We start from the raw sequence: 23,502 nt of genomic DNA on the forward strand, positions 1-23,502 counted from the left end.
ATTATACACACTACACACATATATTATGTAAACACAAACTTTTATTTTGGATGCGATTAATCACGATTATAAACCAGGGCCGATTATATCCTGTCAATCAGAAGATAGTGGGTGAAAATGTGTCAGACTGCAAATCATACTGTGTGTGAAGAAAATGTGAGGGTGTCGAATTTAACGCGTCATTAACGTATGAACATTTTAAAAAATAACAATAATTGTATAGTTAAAAGAGACTCTTTGACCCTATGAATCAATCGTAGTTCAAGTCAGGGTTGCCAGGTCCATGGTTTTTCAATACACCAAACATTACTTATAGCGCCTCCCTCCAATAATTGCAAAGAGATTTGTGCTTGTTATCTCTGACAAGAAACAAAGTCGCAGTTCATTTTACAATTTCACCTGCCTTACGTTGCCTATTAGGGACAAGGAAATTGATTATTTGTCAAATTCGAATGACGTTTTAATAATTTGTGACGGTATGAGTGAGTTTAATTTGTTGATTGATCGATCGTTAATCTAGTAAATGATTTAATCCACTGAACACTGCTGTGGTAATATAAAAACACTCTCCCAACAGCATACGGTTTCTTTTTAGCCTTAAAAGTCATTTATTCCAAGTTAAATTAAAATGATTTAGTTGTATATATAACTTGCGATGGTATTTTGTATAGATATGGCCAGATGTGCAGTCTCCCAATAACATTAGAGTGACAGCACTACACACCCACAAGCGACTTCACAGTACAGAGCCGAGCGACAAAGTCGCGGGCGGTGTGAACGGGGCTTCAGCTTTCAAATTCCTACCATTTTATCATAAAACCCAAACAAAAAATACCATTTTCACATTTAGATGTCTCATGTAATCGCTCGATCAGTGTTTCAACCACAGAAAGACGTCAATAGAGAAGGTTGTCAGCTTATGTTCCTTAAAGGAGTAGTTCACTTTAAAAAAAATCTTTTGCTGACAATTTACTCGCCCCCATGTCATCCAAGATGTCCATGTCTTTCTTTCTTCAGTCGAAAAGAAGGTTTTTGATGAGAACATTCCAGGATTTTTCTCCATATAATGGACTTCAATGGTAACCAAACGTTCAAGGTACAAAAGACAGTTCCAGTGCAAACTGTTTGAAGGTCTTTAATCGATTCAAGACGATGAATAAGGGTCTTATCAAGCGAAACGATCACTCATTTAAAAAAAACAAATAACAAAGTTTAAGTTTTATAAGCTCAAATGCTCGCCTTGCTCTGTTCTGTGTGACTCATCAAAATGAACAAATCTTTTCCTGAGTCAATTTGTTAATTTCGTTTGTTGAATGAACCAAATGACTCTGAAAAAAAGATTAGTTCGTTTTGATAAACGAGTTCGAATAGGAGAGTCACGAACGCGCATCACAGAACAGAGCAAGGCGAGCATTTGAGCTTATAAAACTTTTTTTTTTTTTTAAATGAGTGATCGTTTTGCTTGATAAGACCCTTATTCATCATCTGGAATCGTTTCAAGTCCTTTAAACAGTTTGCAGTTTGTACTGAAACTGTCTTTTGGACCTTGAACCATTTGGTTACCATTGAAATCCATTATATGGAGAAAAATCCAGGAATTTTTTCATCAAAAAACTTAATTACTCCTTTAAGAAAAATCAAACTATCAATATCTGCGGAGAAATTTAGTATAAGTGCGTCTCTACTACTAGTAACTCTCTAGTACAGATTTCCGTCCAATCGGAGAGTCGATTCATTATTGATACAGTATGTAAAACCAGGCACACAACTGGAACCCTTGGAAAAACAAAATGAGACATTCACGTTCAGACTGGAGAGTAAGTGACTCGGTCAAGAGTGAAAACAATAGAGTTTGTGCACCACTGCACATCAACTTATTGAGTTACAAATGAATCAAAATCACACAAGCAGGGTAACACACAATGCAAGAAACCAAATCTGATCTCACGGGTGACTGGTAAAGCCACACTGACACATGGAAGGCAGAAATATGACTGATTCTCTCTCTAATAGCCATATTTCAACATCGCTCCAGCTCAGACGGGAGAATTCACAATCCTGACTCCAGCAACATCAAGCTCAAGCAATCTCAGACCTCCACTGTGACTCAGAGCTGAAGAAACTCACCGTGTAATTTAGCGGCTCTGAAAGAGGCAGATGAGGGATGTTGTAACATTTTAAGCTGTAAGAATTTGGTCAGTTTAAGGTTGAAAAGAGATGCTTGGAGATGGTATGCTTGTGTCATGGTAAAGACAGAAAGCGGAGGACCAATTTAAGTTTAAGGCCAAGGTAATTCTAGTATTTATTAAGAGGGAGCTGTGAGCTGTGAATATGATTGAACGTCTAAAATGTGCGTCACGTTTAAGAAAGACGAGGTGGCAAACTTATAAAGCAACTCACCTTCAGGTCTATCTAAACACCATTGGATTTAGCTCTTTCTTCTTTCTTCAGTTGAAAAGAAATTAAGGTTTTTGATGAAAAAATTCTAGGATTTTTCTCCATATAATGGACTTCAATGGGAACCAAACGGTTCAAGGTCCAAAAGACAGTTTCAGTGCAAACTGTTTAAAGGTCTTTAATCAATTCCAGACGATGAATAAGGGTCTTATCAAACGAAACGATCGCTCATTTAATAAAAATAAATAAATAACAAAGTTTCAGTTTTATAAGCTCAAATGCTCGCCTTGCTCTGTTCTGTGATGAGCGTTCGTGACTCTCCTGTTCGAACTCGTTTATCAAAACGAACGAATCTTTTTTCGTGTCATTTGGTTGATTCAACGAACAAAATGAACGAATTGACTCGGAAAGAGATTTGTTCATTTTGATGAACGAGTTTGAACAGGAGAGTCACGAATGCGCATCCCAGAACAGAGCAAGGCGAGCATTTGAGCTTATAAAACTTAAACTTTGTTATTTTATTAAATGAGCGATCGTTTCGCTTGATAAGACCCTTTTTCATCGTCTGGTGTCGTTTAAAGCCCTTTGAACAGTTTGCACAGAAACTGTCTTTTGGACCTTGAACCGTTTGGTTCCCATTGAAGTCCATTATATGGAGAAAAATCCTGGAATGTTTTCATCAAAAACCTTAATTTCTTTTCGACTGAAGAAAGAAAGACATGGACATCTTGGATGACATGGGGGTGAGTAAATTATCAGCAAAAGTTTTTTTTTAAAGTGAACTACTCTTTTAATGACTTTAGAACGATTACAAGGGGAACTAACGATGTCAATCTGCTGACCAATTCCAATATCACAAAAGAGCAATATACTAGCATATTAACAAGCCTAGTCCACTAATCAGATTATTAACAGCAAGCCAAATTTTGAACTCAATACGGCAAATTGAGGAGATTATCTACACTCGACACAATGAATTGGGTCTCGTACGGTCGATGAAGATGAACACGGCTCTGTTTTGTGCTTGGTAAAGAAATCAAAGTAGTAATTCACCAGGTCTGTAGATACTAAGTTGATTAAGATTATTTTACATAATTAAGATTAGCAGTAGGTGTGGGCGATATGGAAAAAAAATTTTTTTTTCAAGGAAAATCTCGATTCACGATTTTATCAATTCTTTTTTTCACGTTAATTTTCCTATTTTATACAGTTGTTCCGCTTCTGATACTAGTATCGGAAATGCCGCAGATACCAATAAAAATTCAGGCATCGGTATCGGCAAGTACTTCTACCCGCGTACCGTTCTTATACCATTTTTTCTAAACAATATCTAGTTATGCACGTTAGCTTTGCGTAACGCTGCAAATCGGAGGTCAATTCTACTGTAGGCTACTGTCGCTTTAAGACGGCACGCATCTAATACATTTTCAAATGTTTGCTTTCTCTTTAGACACAACCAACTGTGTTTATGTAACCCTTGTGTGTATTTGACAGTATAAGACTTGAAAGATAACTTAGTCCAGTAACCAGGCACTGTTTGACAGGCTTTTAGCAACACGATAATATGACATTTCTTCAAAAGCAGATCAAAAATCATATCTCACACCCCTAATTAGCAGGATAACAAACAAAAGCATCATAAACCTGATGACAACCCCGCGTTGGGCGCCACATTTGGTACATTACCTCATCTTTAGGCATTGATGACTAGCATTAATTTGGTATAAAGTTTAACGGTTGATGAATTTGACAAATCTGCTGTCAGTTAATTGCACAAAATCCAAACATAGATGTGTTAGTCCGAATATACTTCATCCCTGAGGTGATCTCAGCACTGCTACACATTTTCACACCTTCCAATGGCAATATCAGCAAAAGCGGAGTTGGTGTTTGCAGTACGTGTCAACTCTGCAAGCAATAGTTAGTGCCCCCGCCTCCACAGAGAGCAGAACTCATTTCAGATCTGATGATGAGGCCTTGAGGAAGCAGAACTGATTGAACTAATCAGAGCTTGATGAGGAGTTGACAAGTTGAACTTACAGTGACAGACTGAATTAGATCCGAATAAGCTTGTAGACAGTGGATTTGTTATACGACTGCGGCAAACACACATTTATCTGACAGGTGTATCAGGGAAACTGTCAAGAAAATGTTTGGGTCCGAAAAAAAAAAGAAGAAGAGGAAACTATACAGTTTTAATAAAAAAAATGCTTTAAAAATCGTCCAATTGTGACATTAAGTATATTTGAATGCTAAATTCTTATTATCGCAAAACATTTCAGAGAAGAAATTGTTTGTTTACAAAAATACTTCTCGTCGCTCCATAACATTAAGGTTGAACCACTTTTTTAACAATGTTTTAACAATGTCTTTACTACATTCCTGGACCTTGAAAGTTGCAATGACGTTGATGCCTATGGCTGTTTCAGAAAGCTCTCGCATTTGACGGGGTGATGAACTGAGAAATCAAATTTTCTAAGAGGTCATCATATTATACGAATATCCTGCAAGTTTCAGAACTAAAAATATCCTTATTAGTCCAATAAAAGCTTTTATTGACACCAGGCTCAGCAAACGACTCGTTTTTCAACGTGGGCAACTGTGACGTCAAAGAGGATAAAACACCACACCCGCAGAAGAAGATCAACGCGGACGGTTTAGCCCCGCCCACCGATTCGCACATTCACGCATCCGGATCCAGCTACCGAGCAATACAAAATATTGTGCAGTGCCTGTTTGTGGAAGAAGACAGTCGCTGCATAAGCTTCCTCTGGATTCCAATAGGACTGCATTGATAAACTTTATTTTTAATGAGGTAAAACATCGTCCGTCTGTTCGCTTCATTTCACTGAGGATTGTTTTGTAAACAAGACTGGATTTGCAGTCCGATTAAGAGTAAAGAACGGTGCTGTGCCGTCTATATTGGATCTGACAGGAATTGTACAACACACGGACTCTGGGTCGAACATGTATGGGCGAATCATTTCGGTTGCCATTTTACAACATTGGACGTTTTCAAAACAATTTCCTTCAAGTGCATCGACGGGTGAGTCGAAACTCATTATAATATGCAAAACTGTTATCCACTCACAGCAGTGGGCGTTTACTTCCAAGTCTTCAGTGCGAAACGCCCGTAAAAACCCAACGTTTTTCAGCTAGGCTCAAAACTAGGGTACAAAATATCCTATTAATTATTCATTTTGATGTTTTTGAATGCAAAAACCAAGCGAACGTCATAAGTTGACCTCAGACAACAATACAATACAATTTAAAAAGACAGTTCATGACCCCTTTAAAGGGATACTCCACTTTTTTTTGGAAATAGGCTCATTTTACAACTCCCTCAGAGTTAAACAGTTGGGTTTTACCGTTTTCGAATCCATTCAGCCGATTTTCTGATATTTAGAAGAATATCAGTAACCAGACAGTTTCTGGTCCCTTTGACTGTTGAACTCTGGGGGAGTTGTAAAATGAGCCTATTTCCTTTTAAGGAAAAATATCTGCATTTGTGTTCTGAAGACAAATGAAAGTCTAACGGGATTAGAACGACACGAAGGGTCGTATACACCAGAACGAATATCGGCGCGTTTTTTGTGTTCACACCCAAGCGATTTCCGCTGACGATGAAGTGAACATGCAAATTCGTTCCCTGACATTAGATGCCGCCCATTTGCTCTGCATTGCAATACCACTCCATATAAGTTCTCTTTTATCGAGATGTTTGTACTTCGCTGTCGCGTTCGTCATGTAGTTATTTATGTTCTAGCACCAGTGAAACCAGCAGCTCTACATTCATCTTACCTCGCATCTTCCTCGTCTTATTTCTTCCTGGCTGTGTCGACGGCGACGCTACTTGGCGTATATCTTCTTTTCCGTTACGCATGTGTGCTCGGCAGGACCGTTTTGTGTTTGAGCGCCCCCAAGTTGTGTTTTACTGTAACTTCAGAGGCTCCAGACACGTGAGCAAAAGCGGCAATCTCATTGGTCGGATAGTTTTTGACGCAGCGGAAATAAGAACCAGAGGCGTTTTAAAAAAAAATTACGTTTTACGCATGGAGTTTTCCACACACTCACATTGGCACCCTTTGTTTAGTCACGAGGCGTTAAACGTTGGCGAATATCGTGTGTGAATCGTGTATCGTGTTTGGCAGGGTGAACTATCCCTTTAACACTGGTTGTATTTTGTAATGCTGATTTTAACTTACAAAAATCCAGTATAATCTGAAAACTATAATTTGATTGTTTTATTGATTCTGGGATAAACATCAACATGTTCTCATGAGATATACTGCACCCATATATTGATCAATGAAAATAAACATTACCAAATAAGGATTCTTTGAAACGATCACAGCACTTTGACCAATCACTGGACTGGTCACCAGAGGTCATGTGACGCTTCGATTATTGAAGTCTGTTAAGTTGTGCTCGGAGCTTGTTGAATGGACAGCACCGAATCTTCCCCACACAGACACACATTTAATTGCTAGGCCCTTCGGCTTGACATTTACTGTGGCCGGTCTCTACCGATTGGTTGATGCGAGTCTGTCTCCATAGCGACAGTGGAGCTGCAACTAGGGAGGATAGAGAGGGTTGCCAGCGAAGTGACAGACAGCTCTCTGAGGGAGTGTCAACACACCCATATAAACACACACCCTGCCTGACAGCAATACACACTGTCATATTCATGTCACAAGAGCCAAAACACAAGAGGTCAGAGGTCAAAGGCACAGGGGATTGTTAAATTCCCACAAGATATATAACATCATTCACTGCTCTCTTGTATTTGTACCTTTGATATTAGGGTTAGGTTTAATAAATGTAATAAAAAATAATAAAAAGCATTTTTGATTAAAGGGATAGTACACATTGATGGACTAAGACACGAAACGAGCGGTTTGTGTGAGAAAACGAACAGTATTTATATCATTTTTTACCCTTTAGTAACCAAGTAAACGCAAGGTTTTTACCCTTTAGTAACGCAAGGTAAAAAACGATATAAATACTGTTGGTTTTCTCACACAAACCGCTCGTTTCGTGTCTTAGGCCATCAATGTGTACTTACATTTGCGAGTCATTAAATCATGTTTAATTTGGACTTCTATATACATGCTCTTTAAGGTGGTGACCATAGACCTTCATTATATGACTGACAGACAAGAACGGTTTGACCTAAAAATATCAAAATTGAAAATACTGCGAAAACAAAGACACATACATCTTGGATGCCCTTGAGGTAAGATAAAACATACCAAACATTAATTTCAAAGTGAACTTTCCCTTTAAGTGTGCTCTTTGATTGGGCAATCTTATACGGATCCCACTATATAAGACTGACCGTTTAATCAATAGCTAGGAAAAAACGAGCATTCTGCACAGCATCCTGCCAACGGGTTTATTAAAGTGGCCATATTATGCTTTTTCAGACATTACCTGTCATGTAGTGTGTAATGTGAATATAAAAAGTCTGCAAGGTTTCAAAAATATCAAGTTATCAGCCCCTTTCACACATGCAGTCTTTACTGGTGTAATACCAGTAAGAGATCATGTGTGAACAGGACCTTTTCAAAAACACAAATAAATTGGTTCCGGCAATTCACCAGTAAGGGAAGTTGTAACATTACCAGTAAATTACCGGTAATGTGCTCTGTGTGAACACTTATGAAGATTACGTACGAGGTCAGAGCGCGCTGACGTAAGAAGTCTGCTTTGGGCCAATCATAAAGTTCTTATGAGATGATGTGATTACTAAATAAGCTTTTAATAGTTTTTCTATGTAAATATGCACAAGATGTTTATCTTTGACCGCTTCGCGGCTTTTTCGAGACCCGGCTTTCTCTTAATTTCTGTGCACGCAGACATAATTAATTGACAATCGAATTCGTTGTTGATTATTATTGATTAATAATCAATAATATTTCAAGTGATCCGGACGGTAAACAGTGCATTAGCTTCACACCGTCCTCCTGAAGAGAGGTGCCAAAAGATTTGATATCCCTTCTGTAGACGCTATGTCTGAAGCGTACGTGCGTGACGAGCGTATTAGTCCAAGCTGACAGCGGTGAAGTGCATGATGGGAAGGCAGAGGGACAGCTCTTCCTCTGACTACACAGGTACTCACCAAAACCAGACAGCAGTGAGCCACTGTCTGCCCTGCTTACACATTCTATTCTATTCTATTCTATTCTATTCTATTCTATTCTATTCTATGATTCTTTCCACCCCCAAAGGTTAGATCGATTAATTTATTGTAGAAAGAAACCCCATCGACAACTCACAAAATGCGCTACTGGTCAAAAGTTTGGAATAATTACTGTTATGAAGTCTCCTAAGCTCACCAAGATTGAACGTATACAATAATAACTGCAATATTGTAAAATATTATTATGAATTAAAATAACTGTTTTCTGTTTTAATATAGCTTAACATTTATTTTATTCCTGTGATCAAAGCTGTATTTTCAGCATCATTACTCCAGTCTTCAGTGTCACATGATCCTTCAGAAATCACTCTAATATGATGATTTGATGTTTAACAAACATTTATGATTATCATCAGTGCCGAAAACAGTTTCTTCAGAAGAAACTTAGTGTTAATTCTTTTATACAGAGAGGAGAGGCTGCATTAAACGGGTCAAAAGTGACAGTGGAGACATTTATAATGTAAAGAAATATTTATATTTTAAATTAATTTCGTTGTTTTGTACTTACTATACATCAAAGCATGAAACAAAATTATTTCCACAAAAATATTGTAACAAGAACCATAATTTTTAATTAAGTAAATCAGTTTATATGAATGATTTCTGAAGGATCATGTGACACTTGAGACTGGAGTCAGACTAGTGATCATAAAACACTTATTTCAAAATTTCAAAAACATAAAAAAAAACAAAAACCGTTCTTGTCTGTCAGTCATATAATGGAGGTCTATGGTCACCACCCCAAAGAGCATGCACAGAGAAGTCCAAATTAAACATGATTTAATGACTCATAAATGTAAGTACACATTGATGGCCTAAGACACGAAACGAGCGGTTTGTGTGAGAAAACCAACAGTATTTATATTGTTTTTACCTCTTGTAACCACAGCCACGTCCAACTGATCTGAAGGCACGAGTGCTTTGTGGCTGTGGTTACAAGAGGTAAAAACTAGGGATGAGCGAGTACAGCATTATCTGTATCTGTATCTGTATAACCATATGAATTATCTGTATCTGTATCTGTACTCGGACTGGGCGGGGCCTAAACCCGGAAGTGGGTCGGGTAGTCTTGAAATGGGCGGGGCTTTAACCGGTATGTTATTTTAAGCATGCAATTGATATGGGTTGATCTGAAATTGTTATATTTATTGCTGATAAGAAAACTATTTACATGACAGCATCAGCATTGAGCTTCAGATCAATGGTTTTGATCACGATAACAACGAACTACAGAACAAGTTTTGCAACAATGAATACAACACATGTGGTTGCAAATATGAAGTAAAATGTAACGAACAAGAGTTTTCATCTGAACTAGGGCTGGGTGATATGGACCAATAGTCATATCCCAATATATTTAGGCTGAATTTCAATATACAAAATATATCCCGATATTTTTTCTGCAAAGTGAGAGCAAATGTTCAGTCAAAGCCAAATATGACATGTCACAAGTAGTTTTATTGAAACATGAACATTTGCAAAATCAAATGAATAAATAATTGACAGGTTTCTTCACCTTAGGGCTGCATGATTATGACAAAAATCTTAATTGCAGATTATTCCCTTGGAATTGTAATTGTGATTTATTAATTGGTTTATTTATTTTGTCAATACAACGTTGGTATGAGCCATTACATTCATTTAAAAAAAATATAAAAAATAACACAAAGAAAAATAGGGGCATTAAGGGGTTAATATAGACATGACAGTTACCTTGGTGAATAGACAATACTGTTAATGAAACAATGAAACTGCTCCTGGTGAATAGAATTAAAATCATACCTGCTTTGTTTTTATTTCGTGTTATTTACAACGCAACAGTGTTGCATGCTCGTTGTTTCTTTTGCACTTTATATACAGTGAGGCGATCCAGCGCGCGCCGCCGCATTTGCGCGTGCAATTGAGTGTGCGCTACGACTAACGTTACAGTATAACGGCTGACAGGACAAAGTCCGTTTTGCTGAGGTGAAAGACTTTATTTCATGTTATAATATAACATGCTTTAATCAAGCACGCAAAGTGGAAAAGGAGTGACTGGGGCGCGGGGAGCAGTGCAGAGAGCTCTGGGTCAGCACTAAGCAGCTTGCTTGGAGCAAGGCGTGCAGCGCAAACTCTAATTACATATCACATTTAAAATATATATTCTTTATATTGATATATCGCTCAGCCCTAATTTCAACATTACTTTTTTTTTTCTTTTTTTTATCCGAGCACAGATATTGACTCGTATTACTCGTATAATATTTGTTTTTGACAAAAGTGCTTTATCCGTACCGGATACTCGTTTCAGCCGAGTATCCGGCTCAACTCTAGTAAAAACGATATAAAAACTGTTCGTTTTCTCACACAAACCGCTCGTTTCGTGTCTTAGGCCATCAATGTGTACTTACATTTACGAGTCATTAAATCATGTTTAATTTAGACTTCTCTGTGCATGCTCTTTGAGGTGGTGACCATAGACCTCCATTATACGACTGACAGACAAGAACGGTTTGACCTAAAAATATCAAAATTGAAAATACTGTGGAAACAAAGACACCTACATCTTGGATGCCCTTGAGGTAAGATAAAACATACCAAAAATTAATTTCAAAGTGAACTATCCCTTTAAGCCATTTAAAAGTGTCCGGTTACCTGCAGCGTCCCACTGAGCAGAGAGCGATGGGGTCTCCCACCACGGCCACCAGGGACTGCGCCCGAGTGATGGCGGTGTTCAGCAGCTTGTAGTTGGAGAGGAAGCCGTAGTCCAGGTCTTCAGTTGAGTCCTCCACCAGCTGCTCCTTCCTCTTGATGGCCGTCTGCTTGTGTTTGCAGGTGTGACGGGTGCGGACGGTGCTCAGGAACAGCACCCGGAACTGCTTACCTGTGGACAGCAGGAGATACGTGTGCTTTAACTGCTGCAGAGACCGTGCTGACACTAGACATTCAATAAAACGTCAACATGGCACCAGTTTTACTTCCATGAATTTACAAGTCATTTTATTCCTTGTTTTTGCTGGATTTCACCACAGCTTCTGTGTGGCTAACTTTTTTGTCATTGATTGTTGTATTGTTCATGTATTGTAATGTGTACGATTTGTCCTTTGTTTAATATTGTATTGTATTGTATATTAGGACCCCTTCGAAAACGAGATGGTTCATCTCAAGGGGTTTATCCTATTCAATAAACTTGAGAGTTGATGTTTCATCATAAATGTTAAATTTTACATTTACTAAATATTTCAAGTCAAAAGTCGTATCTGTTAACATTAGATATGGCACTGTGAATTAACACTGTGTGCATTAATTGTAACATTAACAAAAGCTAAAAAAAAAATGCTGTAAAATATATTACTGAGTGAGTTCGTGATGCATTTAAGTATATGTTACTCACTCTATGTAAGAATAACCACATGTTAATAGTTTTTTATTGCCAGCCTGTGAACTGCGTGAAACGAAGCAGCCCCCGATTGACTTCCTAGGTTGTCTATGCAAACTTGCCGTCTGATTTGTTCGACTTTTTCAAGTATTCCGAACTACTTTTTACTTCTATAAGCGAAGAACGAAAAAAATAACTTCACCGTGAATATAAAACCAGGACTTGGATTCACGTTCAGTCTCGCACGTTTTGTGTGCACAAGTACAAGCAATAAGTTGCTGGCTGCAGTTCACATAACTGCCACCGGTGTCGCTAATAGCAAGAGTTTCTGAATTCTACATAAAGCCTAATCTTAACTAGTGTTAAGAAATTAATAAGACCTTATTTGAACATTGTACTTTTAGAAAAGGACTGTAAAATAAATTAATATTTGATGATTATAATAATAATAATGTTTAAACTAATTTAACCCTAAAACCGTATTCTGGACAAATGTGGGCAAAATAGTTGATTTATTTTTAAAAATTACTTCCCTTGATCTGAGCGGTATAAGACTTGGCTACTTTTTCTAAGTTTGCCTCCTGAACACACACAATTTTTTGACTCAATTCTACAATGTTAAGTGGGTGAAAAATAAACTCCTTAAAGGACAACTCCGGCGCGAAATGAACCTTTGGTCTAATTACACATTGCTACCTAGTCAACCGTTATCTGAGATTTGTTTTCATGATTGCCGAATGTAAATAGTTTTATCTCTAAAAACAGTTTAGCCTATAACGCTAGTATAATGCTAGTATATAGGGCATAGAGTAATGACAAATAAAAATCGCTTGTTATTACCACTAAAAAGGCTCAAAATAGCCCCACACTAACACGACAGCATAATAAGAGTCCCTAAATTCAAACCGAAGCATTGAGAACTTTGTCAGTGTCCAAACAGTTTAATAAGCAGATATTTATACACACAGTAAATTTCGTGAATACAGGAAGAAGCCATCTTGGAAAAATAGTCTCTACCAGTCGATCTACGAACGCTGATCCATGTGCGCTGGTGAGATGTGAATAAGGTGATAATGTGAGCGCGAACAGTAGGCTACGTGTACATATTGAAGAGAAGAAAACGGTTCGTGTTTGTGTTTCTTCTGGAAACAACGGATCATATGAGATTCTGCACAGTTCAGCGCACTTGGATCGGCGTTCGTAGATCGACTGGTAGAGACTATTTTTCAAAGATGGCTTCTTCCTGTATTCGCGAAGTTGACTGTGTGTATACAATATCTTCTTATTAAACTGTATGGACACTGACAAAGTTCTCAATGCTTCGGTTTGTATGTAGGGACCCTTATTATGCTGTCGTGTTAGTGTGGGGCTATTTTGAGCCTTGTTAGTGGTAATAACAAGCGATTTTTATTTGTCATTACTCTATGCCCTATATACTAGCATTATACTAGCGTTATAGGCTAAACTGTTTTTAGAGATAAAACTATTTACATTCGGCAATCATGAAAACAAATCTCAGATAACGGTTGACTAGGTAACAATGTGTAATTAGACCAAAGGTTCATTTTGCGCCGGAGTTGTCCTTTAATCTTGTATTTAGGTCAAAAATGGGCACCCATTGAAATGAATGGGAAAAACTGTAATTTAGAGCATTCTAAAATAAGCCGCAAAGTCACTTCATCTTTAGGTTTTAGCTCTATGAATTTATTGGAATGATATTTTAATGTAGTTAAAAAAATAAATAAATAAATAAAACTACATAGTAATTAATTTACATAGAAATAATTTACATATAAAATACTGTACTTTTTTAAGTAAATAAATTCAAAAATACCCCCAAAATTAAAAAAATAAATAAATGGATAGACAAAACTTTATCGAAGACAGTGCTATAACATTTACAATAAATAAAAATTAGGATCACACCTGAGTCCCCTGTGCCCGCATTAGTCCACAATTACAGGATTAAGGGCTATAAAGTGAATATGGTTTGAGGGATAAAGTTATTTCTGTTCTAAATTATCACTTTCAAATCTTGAGCTTTACACAAAAAATCATCTTTGAGCTTTAATTTGGGCAGAATACTCCTCAAATGCTGCAAACTTCTGTCCACAAAAAAGTTGGAAATTATGTGAATGTGTAAACCTGGTGCGTATTGCGTTCCCAAATAGAGTTTGCTGCATTTACGGTGAACGAAGCATCTCCGAGCCGCTGAATAAAGCAGATTACGTCACAATTACGGTGCAGTTTTACATGACTAACGAATAGCTTTTCATCAACTCACAAACCCCCAGCAATCAGTGTTGCACAAAAAGTCACAATGTCGCTAGATGCGTCAACTGTTCACATCCGTTTTCTCTCCCAATCTGGACACGTACTGTATTTTAATATAATTTATCGCCAAATTGTCCAATAAAGCTGTTCTCATTTCTATATTTTCTTTTAGCGAGTATGATATAGTGAGCGACTACATGACAACCAGCAATTCAAAAAGTCACTAAATTTGTCGCTAGTTGTTTTTTTGGCTAGTCATGAACCCCCATTTGGAAACCCTTTTGTACACCAATAAACAACTTCACAGTAAGACTTGGAAGGTGCTTTCATAAAACAGGGTTTCATGTTGAACATGGAAAGCCATAAACATGTAATGAATGTGACTGTAATAACAGAAGATCTCTCTATGAATTGCGACAAAAGCAGAGCTGACAGTGACTGGGTGCCCAGCTAAAGATTGGCAGCCAGACTGAACATGCCTCGGGTAATGACCACTTAAGATGAATCCCTGGGCCAAACAAGCACCTGAGCTACAGGGATTTCTCTTCCCATTAAAAAGGTGATTTCAATGCAACAGGCTGAACCAAACGCCATCAATTATGCACAAACCAATCTGGCTTTTCAAATGAAACCGGCTCTCCACCAAACACACATTTGGCAGGCCAAATTGCCGTCTTGTAAACTTTCTCTCTCTCTGCCGCCCGTCTGGGGTGACACATGGGGTCTGGTTTAAAACCCAGTCGCATTCACAACACAAATGATGTTCCAATAGTTAGGCATCTTAGGCCCCGTCCACACGGAGACGCGTTTAGCTGTATACGTACAAATTTTTCCTTCACGAGGCTTATGCTTGTACTGCGACTACATCAATGAGCAAACCTTCTTAGGTGACAAACTGTAATAAATCCAAACATGAATCTCGACTATATTGTTTGCGATTGCTAAATAAATCTCTGCATGACAAGTCCATGTAATGATGTTTTGCCCTTGCATTCTTTTGCTCTTCAACATAAATGAAACTCTTCCTGGCCTGACAACTAGGGCTGGGTATTGACACAAACTTCACAATTCGATTTGATTTCGATTCACAAGCTTGCAATTCAATTCGATTTCGATTTGATTCAATATTGATTATTTTGGATATCAGTTACAATAAATGGCAAATTTTCTCAAGGAAATCAAATCTCTTAACTAATGCTGTAAACTATGGGAGTCTAGTTGTAGCCTACTAGGCTTCATTAGCCATTAACTGTTTTGTAGCTATACAAACACTTGAATTACACTTTATTTATTTTTAGAATAAGAAGATTATTTGAAATATAAACATTTAAATGGTGCTGTCATAAAAACTTGCCAGATTTATTCAAATATGCATTAAATATTGAAGAACATTAAGATTATAATGCATATGTAATATGGTGTATATATTTAGCAAAATGCTCCTCTCTAGAGTTATTTTTTCTAGCTGACTACGAGTTTATGTGGTTTTTCTGAGGTAAATATGACGATTGATTACAAGCTGTTTAACTGACGTCTTTCCACGGTTGAAACGCTGATTGAGCGAATCAATGTGACATGATACGGATTTCGATAAGTTGTACTCTATCTTTAACACACTTTCAGATGATCATTCATGTTTATTTGGCGCTGTGACTGGTATTATTAAGCCGGAAGAGAGATCAGCGCTGCTGCTTCTCCAGAGCGATCTCACGCCACAGCGACAAAACACTATTTATGTTTTTGAATTTCTAAAGAAAATGGACGTAATTTGAAAATTGAGACTTTGTTTCATATCAATAGTATCAAAGGACAAAGATTATTGTGATTTTTTGGATGCGATACAATGTCCCATTCATTCAAATGAAACAGGATGACTAATCGATTCTTGAGATTTAAGAATCGATATCGGTTCGTAAAAATGAGAATCGATTAATATCGAGAAATCGATATTTATTACCCAGCCCTACTTACAACTGCTTTTTGTTTGAGGGTGAGCATCAATGTCACAGAGATAACTACCGGTCAACAAACCAGGCGTTTAAGGAAAGTGTTTTCTGTTGGAAAGATCAGCTCTATTTGTGTGAACTTTGAGCTTTATAACTTTGCAGATCGTTTACATGCGCAGAATTATTAATTAAATTAAATAAAAAAAAAAAAACAGAATAGGTGCCCTTTACCAATTCTCATAATGCCCTATCACCCTATAAACTATTAAAGGGTTAGTTCACCCAAAAATGAAAATTAAGTCATTAATTACTCACCCCCATGCTGTACCAACCCCGTAAGACCTTCGTTCGTCTTCGGAGCACAAATGAAGATATTTTTGATTAAATTTGAGAGCTGTATAACTACCACATTGGCTCCTAAGGGACTGGCTCTTGACGGCCCAGAAAGTCAATGAAGAAAATGTTTAAATATCCCAAGTTACTACCGTGGCTCAACTATATGTTTATCAAGCGACGAGAATACTTTTTGTGCGAAAAAACAAACAAAAATAACGTTTTTATTCGACTATTTCTTTTCTTCCTTGTTGGCCTGAAACGAGACTTCCTTAGATTTCCATGACGCATGCGCGAGAATTGCGATCTGCTTACACTACTTCAGTTCAGTTCTCGCGCATGCGTCGTGAAAATCGTATGGAAGTCTCGTTTCAGGCCAACAAGGAAGAAAAGGAATAGTCGAATAAAAACGTTATTTTTGTTTGTTTTTTCGCACAAAAAGTATTCGCGTCGCTTGATAAACTTATAGTTGAGCCGCTGTAGTCACATGGAATATTTAAACATTTTCTTCATTGACTTTCTGGGCCGTCAAGAGCCAGTCCCTTAGGAGCCAATGTGGTAGTTATACAGCTCTCAAATTTAATCAAAAATATCTTCATTTGTGTTCCGAAGACGAACGAAGGTCTTACGGGGTTGGTACAGCATGGGGGTGAGTAATTAATGACTTTATTTTCATTTTTGGGTGAACTAACCCTTTAACACAACATGGAATGGGCTCTATGCACGGCGGTATTTCCGGTGAAGGTGTAAGGATGCTCGATAACTTCCGCCGATCGTAGAGTCCAATGCAATGAATTTTATACTCCATGGTTATACTAAAGAAACGTTAGTCACAAAAACAGATAAAACAGACACCCCTCGTTGTGTTTATGCTTCTTTTTAAAATTATATTAAATAAACATAACTATACATAAAATTACATCTAAACGTATGAAAGTTTCGTTTCAAAGACGGGTGAACAGCAAATTTTGAAGACTCTGCCATAATCCCGTTTTCCTCGGTTTTCCTCCGCTTTAATCTCCCCAACCGTAAACTGACGAGCATCCTTGCGTCAAACGCGGAACTTATGCGTTAGCTAGTTTTAATTTTGCATGATTTTCTGCAAAAAAATATCTAATTTGGGCCATTTGTGCATATTAAAGTACACTTTAGAATTGGTAATAGCTTTTTTCACTCACCCTGGACATTGAGCACTCTCTCCACGCTGACCTCCGGCATCCTCTTTTTGCGGAGTTCGGCTCTGATTCGGAAAACCTGGTCGGCGTATGGCGAGACCACACCGATGCTCCCCTCGTCCAGCTTCCCCCAGGCCACCGGCCACTTCTTCCTCATCTCCTCCACCCGCTCAACTATCTCAAACACCTGACAGAGCATTCCCAATGGGTTCTCAAAGATAACGGTCCAATACACCCATACATCCATTCAATCGGATATCAGGCCTGTTCGCACCAAATCTAGTGCACTAAAAACTAAGTGTAACCGATGAACTTGTGAATGGTAGTGTTGGGGTTACCTCAGCGTTGTTGTAGTAAGCGGTGCTGTTCTTCTCTTGAACGTCTTCTCCGCGGGCAGTGAAGAAGGTCAGAGGGTAGAAGTCCTTATGGGGCGGCTGCTTCCCGCTGGCCATCAGTTTGCCCTCGTAGAAGAGCTCAGACGTATAGCTGCGGTCAGCCAGAACACACAGTCAGCACTGACAACCTTAAAATAACCATTCAGCTCCACTATCAAGACCTCGAAAACAATAGAAGAGATTTCTAACGCTGCCAAATGTATTTATCAACGCAAACACTTTTTGTTTACATTCCACATCGGGTCAATTGGATATTACTCACTCAAACGTTCAATGTATGCAGATTATATGCAAAATGATTCGGGGGGAGAAAAAAATACACTTTTTGAAGACACTCATATCCATTTTAATTAACAATTTCACGCCAACGCCGTCCAATCAAGGACGTTTTAGTCATTATTTCTGACTTCTCAAAAGTGGAGAGCACTGGGAGGCATCGGGAAGAGGCTATGAGCGAATGCCTGAACACATCCGAAACAGACTGCCACTTCATTTTCAAAGAATGAAGGGCTCAAAGAAATTTTGCTGATAATTTACTCACCCCCATGTCATCCAAGATGTCCATGTCTTTCTTTCTTCAGTCGAAAAGAAATTAAGGTTTTTGATGAAAACATTCCAGCATTTTTCTCCATATAATGGACTTCAATGGGAACCAAACGGTTCAAGTCCAAAAGACAGTTTCAGTGCCGCTTTAAAGTGCTTTAAATGACACCAGACGATGAATAAGGGTCTCATCAAGCGAAACGATCGCTCATTAAAAAAAAATTAAAATAACAAAGTTTAAGTTTTATAAGCACAAATGCTTGCCTTCCTCTGTTGTGTGATGTGCGTTTGTGAAGTCACGTAATAACCTTAAAAAAGGTCTCACAGAACAGAACAATGCGAGCATTTCTGCTTATAAAATGTAAACTCTTTCTCATTCATCGTCTGGAATCATTTAAAGCCCTTTGAACAGTTTGCACTGAAACTGTCTTTTGGACCTTGAACCGTTTGGTTCCCATTGAAGTCCATTATATGGAGAAAAATCCTGGAATGTTTATCAAAAACCTTAATGTCTTTTCGACCGAAGAAAGAAAGACATGGACCATTTCGGACGACGGTTTGTTTGCTTTTTATATGAATTTAGCATTTCTTTATACCTGCAGTACATGTACACATATAACCTATTTACACAGAAACCAACGGAGATAGACAGAAGCAGAAATGGAGAAACGGACAGGAAGGAGAGAGACGTAACAGTGAGAGAGAGAGTATGTTGACAGACGTGTGTAATTATGTCGGCAACAACACAGCCCTAGTGTTTTGTGTGTTTGCATGTTGGGTCTCTCCTCAGGAAGAGTGGTGTGAAAAAGTTCACACCTACTTGATGATTGCCTCATGGGAGCGGTAGTTTTCGCACAGCATGATCCTGCAGGGGTACTCGGATGGGTAATGCTCGTACAGCCGGTCCAGAAGAGACACGTGCAGATTCCTCTCCCGCGCAAACTCGCTGTACACAAACGGACTGAGCTGCAAGGGGACAGGAGACCTCCGAGTCACAATTACATGCGTTACACCACACACACACACACACACAATGATGAGTGTAAGAGCAGTAATTGTTTACATACTATTTTATAGTTTGTTTTAAATTATTAAACTTTTTATAATTTCAGTTTTTTGTTTTAATTATATTTTAAGTTTTAGTAATTGTATGTGCTTAGAACTAGAGTTGTCCTTTTAAAAACTTTTTCTTGTTTTAAATACTGCTAAATGGCTTTAATTAAAAATAATTTAATGTAACAAAATATTAAATTTATTAAATAAAATTAAATTAATAAATTAATAAATTAATTTGTTAAATTAAATTAAATAAAGTTTTTTTTAAGTGTTTTCCTTTAATATTTATATTTTATTTTCTACTTTTTGTATTTTTTACATTTTATATTTTTTTACTTCAGCTTTATTTCAATTACTGAAAAATGATTTTTAATAGCTTTAGCTAACAATAACAACACTGCCAATATATTTCTGTTTTTTATTTTTCAAATAGGTTTACATTTAAAAAAAAAACTTTTTCTGTTTTGGTAATCACTAATCAGTCACCATGTTCTCTAGATATCAGCAACACTTATGCTGCGTTTACATGCTCTGGAAAATAGGATATTTTCCACTTGTGAACTGGTGTTTACCAGTGTGTTGCGTTCAAGTGCTTTTGTTGTCGTAATGTGGTAAAAAGAATGAGATCCACACCTTTTATTTAGCTAAAAATATTTTAGATTGCTTAAGTCATCTGCAACAGCAAGAAAATGATTTATCAAAACTCAAAAGGTAAATAATATGCTGTATATTTTCTAGATCATATATATATATTACCATTCACGACTCTCGCGGTGCTCTCCGCCATTTTGAAAAGATCAAAGGTTATCTCATCTCGGCAACTCGTCCATCAAAATATTCTACGAGTTGCCCAGTGGAAAATACCACATGAGGGGGTGTTCTTGTGCATTTTCCACGTCGGCTTTTGGTATTTACCATAGCACATGAACGCAGCATTACTCAGTCCCTCCAGGATTTCACGATTTTTTTTTTGTGATTTTTGCGATCAAAATGACTGATTTTGTGGAGGTAATTTCCAAAAATTTGTGAAAAAATTTGCGATTTATATATAACATTTACCATAATAGTATTCAGTCCTTCCAGAAAAACTCAGAGTTTTTTTGTGATTGTTGCGGGCAAAAATTTTTTTTGATTGATTATGCGGCCCGTTTTCTTTAAAAATGATATGGAATATGCGGGATATTTATGCAATTTTATGCGATGAAATTGCAGGAATTTGCAAAAATTGCGGTTTGATGAAAAAGAGAAAAAAAGTGATTCCCCCAACATCCTGTTCTCACTCGGCTAATGTAAGAGTCATTTCTTATTACTTCCTTTGATAAGCAAGCATACTACATCATAGAAAGTGCTGGGAATGTTTAATTTCTCATCTTGTTTTATTTCAGACTGTAACGAGTGTAAATAAGGCGTGGCCCCTTTAAGAGCTGTGCGCTCCTTGTTGAACTCTCTGCAGTGTTATATGTGCGCCTCGAACGCCCCATGTGTGCTACTTCTTTTATCTTATGTTGTTTATTAAGTAACGATGTGACGGTAGAACGTGTGACGGACAGTTATACGAGTTCGATTTGTGAGATGTCGATCGCCTCCGTGAGTCTGTCTGGCGTCGCGTAATTGCGTCACTTCATAACGTTCCCATGGAAACAGAGGGAAATGGCTGCTATTATGTGAAGCAAACGCAACATTTTTCAACTTTCCGCTAAGATAAATGTGACTTTTTTGCAACGAAAATGCGAGGATTATGAAATTATGCAAACCCCGCATATTTTGCACGGAAATCGGCAATTTATGCGGCGAAAGTGAGGCGTATTTGAAAAAATGCGGCCCCCGCATAAATATGCGGACTTTGGCTGATTTTGCATTGAATTCAGCGATCGCATAATCGCGTTTTTCTGGAGGGACTGATTACTGGTCAACAACTTCTAAAGAAATGATTGTCCATCCCTAAATGATAGATTTGAGGCCCATCTCCACATGAGAGGAAGTACAGGTAGGGCGTGAGATGAATTTTTAATGCAGCAGGAAATGAGTGTAGCTGATGAGGTTTCTATCTAAATGGCACTTAATTAGAAGCCCATTGGTTCCACTGGGTTCTCCACGGCGGAGACGAACTCTGGAGAGAGCGGAGCACAGAGAGACCTGATCTTTTCAGCTTATTCAAAAGCCTTCTTATGCACAAAGACGGCACTCTCAAACTATTTATAAATGGGAGAAAGTGCAACACAACATGGCGGAATAAATCCTGCCTTCTAAATAAATGGTAAAGCCACGGCATCACCGCAGGAAGAAACAGTTCGTGTTTTCAAATGCATTTTTTTGTCATGACTTTGCTTTTAGAAACAAAATTTATGAGACAGTTGATGCCAGATTTCATTGGTGAATTTATTTAATTGTTTGAGAATTTAGAATTTGATGTTTCCCCATTCACTGCATTTGCATGCCTGAATTAGTTGGCCAAAGAGTGACTTGCCTTGAAGGGACTTTGGCTCAGCGTTAATTAGCAGAAATATTTTAATCTAGGCCAAGTTTTTGTGTTGTAGTTACTTTAGTTCAAGTTTTACATTTGTTAATCCTCACTTTTAAGCAAACAAAAGGAAGCAAATGAGTCCAAAATCCTACAGTCTGTTTGGTAAATATAGGGTCCCTAGACTCTTTTGACTTTACGGGTCAAACAGGGGCCATTTTAATTCAATATAGACTTTATTAAAAGGGATAGAAATTAATTTTTGGTATGTTTTATCTTACCTCAAGCGCATCCAAGATGTAGTTGTCTTTGTTTCCACAGTATTTTCAATTTTGATATTTTTAGGTCAAACCGTTCTTGTTTGTCAATCATATAATGCAGGTATATGGTCACCACCTCAAAGAGCATGCACAGAGAAGTCCAGATTAAACATGATTTAATGACTCGTAAATGTAAGTACACATTGATGGCCTAAGACACGAAACGAGCGGTTTGTGTGAGAAAACGAACAGTATTTATATAGTTTTTACCTCTTTTAACCACAGCCATGTCCAAGTGATCTGAGGGCGCGGTCGCTTTGTGGCTGTGATTACAAGAGGTAAAAACGATATAAATATCGTTTTCTCACACAAACCGCTCGTTTCGTGTCTTAGACCATCAATGTGTACTTACGTTACATGTCATTAAATCATGTTTAATTTGGACTTCTCTGTGCATGCTCTTTGAGGTGGTGACCATAGACCTCCATTATATGACTGACAGACAAGAACGGTTTGAACTTAAAATATCAAAATTGAAACTACTGCAGAAACAAAGACACCTACATCTTGGATGCCCTTGAGGTAAGATAAAACATATCAAAGTGAACTATCCCTTTAAACCCAATTCTCTGGTTTCCTGTTTTTAAATCACTTGGCAATCTTGTCATTCCCCGTGAGCTGATGTCATCGCTCAGGTACCTGCATATGGTCTCCGGCCAGCACGACTCGGGTGCTATTAGCGGCCAACGCCAATGGCATGATGGTCTCGCACTCCATGGCTTGGGCGGCCTCGTCCAACAGGATGTGTGTGAAGATCCCTTTGGAAACACGAATACATGGAAATGAAATATTAATTACATGGAGCTTCACAGGAGAAGGCATTAATAATAGATAACACGCATCAGCAGCCATTAACACAACAGAGTCTAGCATCCAGCAGAGGTTGTGAGACGGAGAACTCTCAGATCTGTCGGGATGATGCGTCAAACCTTTACTCTATATTCTTCACGACGATATTAATGCAACTTTTTGGCCATAGTGAGAGTAAATGGGAGTCATCTCTGAAGGACGAACAAACAATGTTTTGGTCATCACATTCAAA

The 23,502-nt window shown here is 37.8% G+C and overlaps 1 protein-coding gene across 3 annotated transcripts in view; it reads right to left on the reverse strand.

Moving 5' to 3' along the window:
- Positions 1-23,502, reverse strand: part of helz (helicase with zinc finger) — a 78,905-nt gene that overhangs the window by 23,963 nt on the left and 31,440 nt on the right. For all 3 annotated transcript variants that reach the window (XM_089128832.1, XM_089128831.1, XM_089128830.1), the window contains exons 17-21: positions 23,100-23,218; positions 19,444-19,589; positions 18,024-18,171; positions 17,689-17,872; positions 11,234-11,462 (exon numbers count right to left, since the gene is read on the reverse strand). In XM_089128832.1, coding sequence (XP_088984958.1) covers positions 11,234-11,462; positions 17,689-17,872; positions 18,024-18,171; positions 19,444-19,589; positions 23,100-23,218 — 826 coding nt within the window. The remainder of the gene's footprint in view (positions 1-11,233; positions 11,463-17,688; positions 17,873-18,023; positions 18,172-19,443; positions 19,590-23,099; positions 23,219-23,502) is intronic.

Source organism: Pimephales promelas, chromosome 3 (assembly GCF_988280905.1).
Source record: "Pimephales promelas chromosome 3, fPimPro1.hap1.1, whole genome shotgun sequence".
Lineage (NCBI taxonomy): Eukaryota > Metazoa > Chordata > Actinopteri > Cypriniformes > Leuciscidae > Pimephales > Pimephales promelas.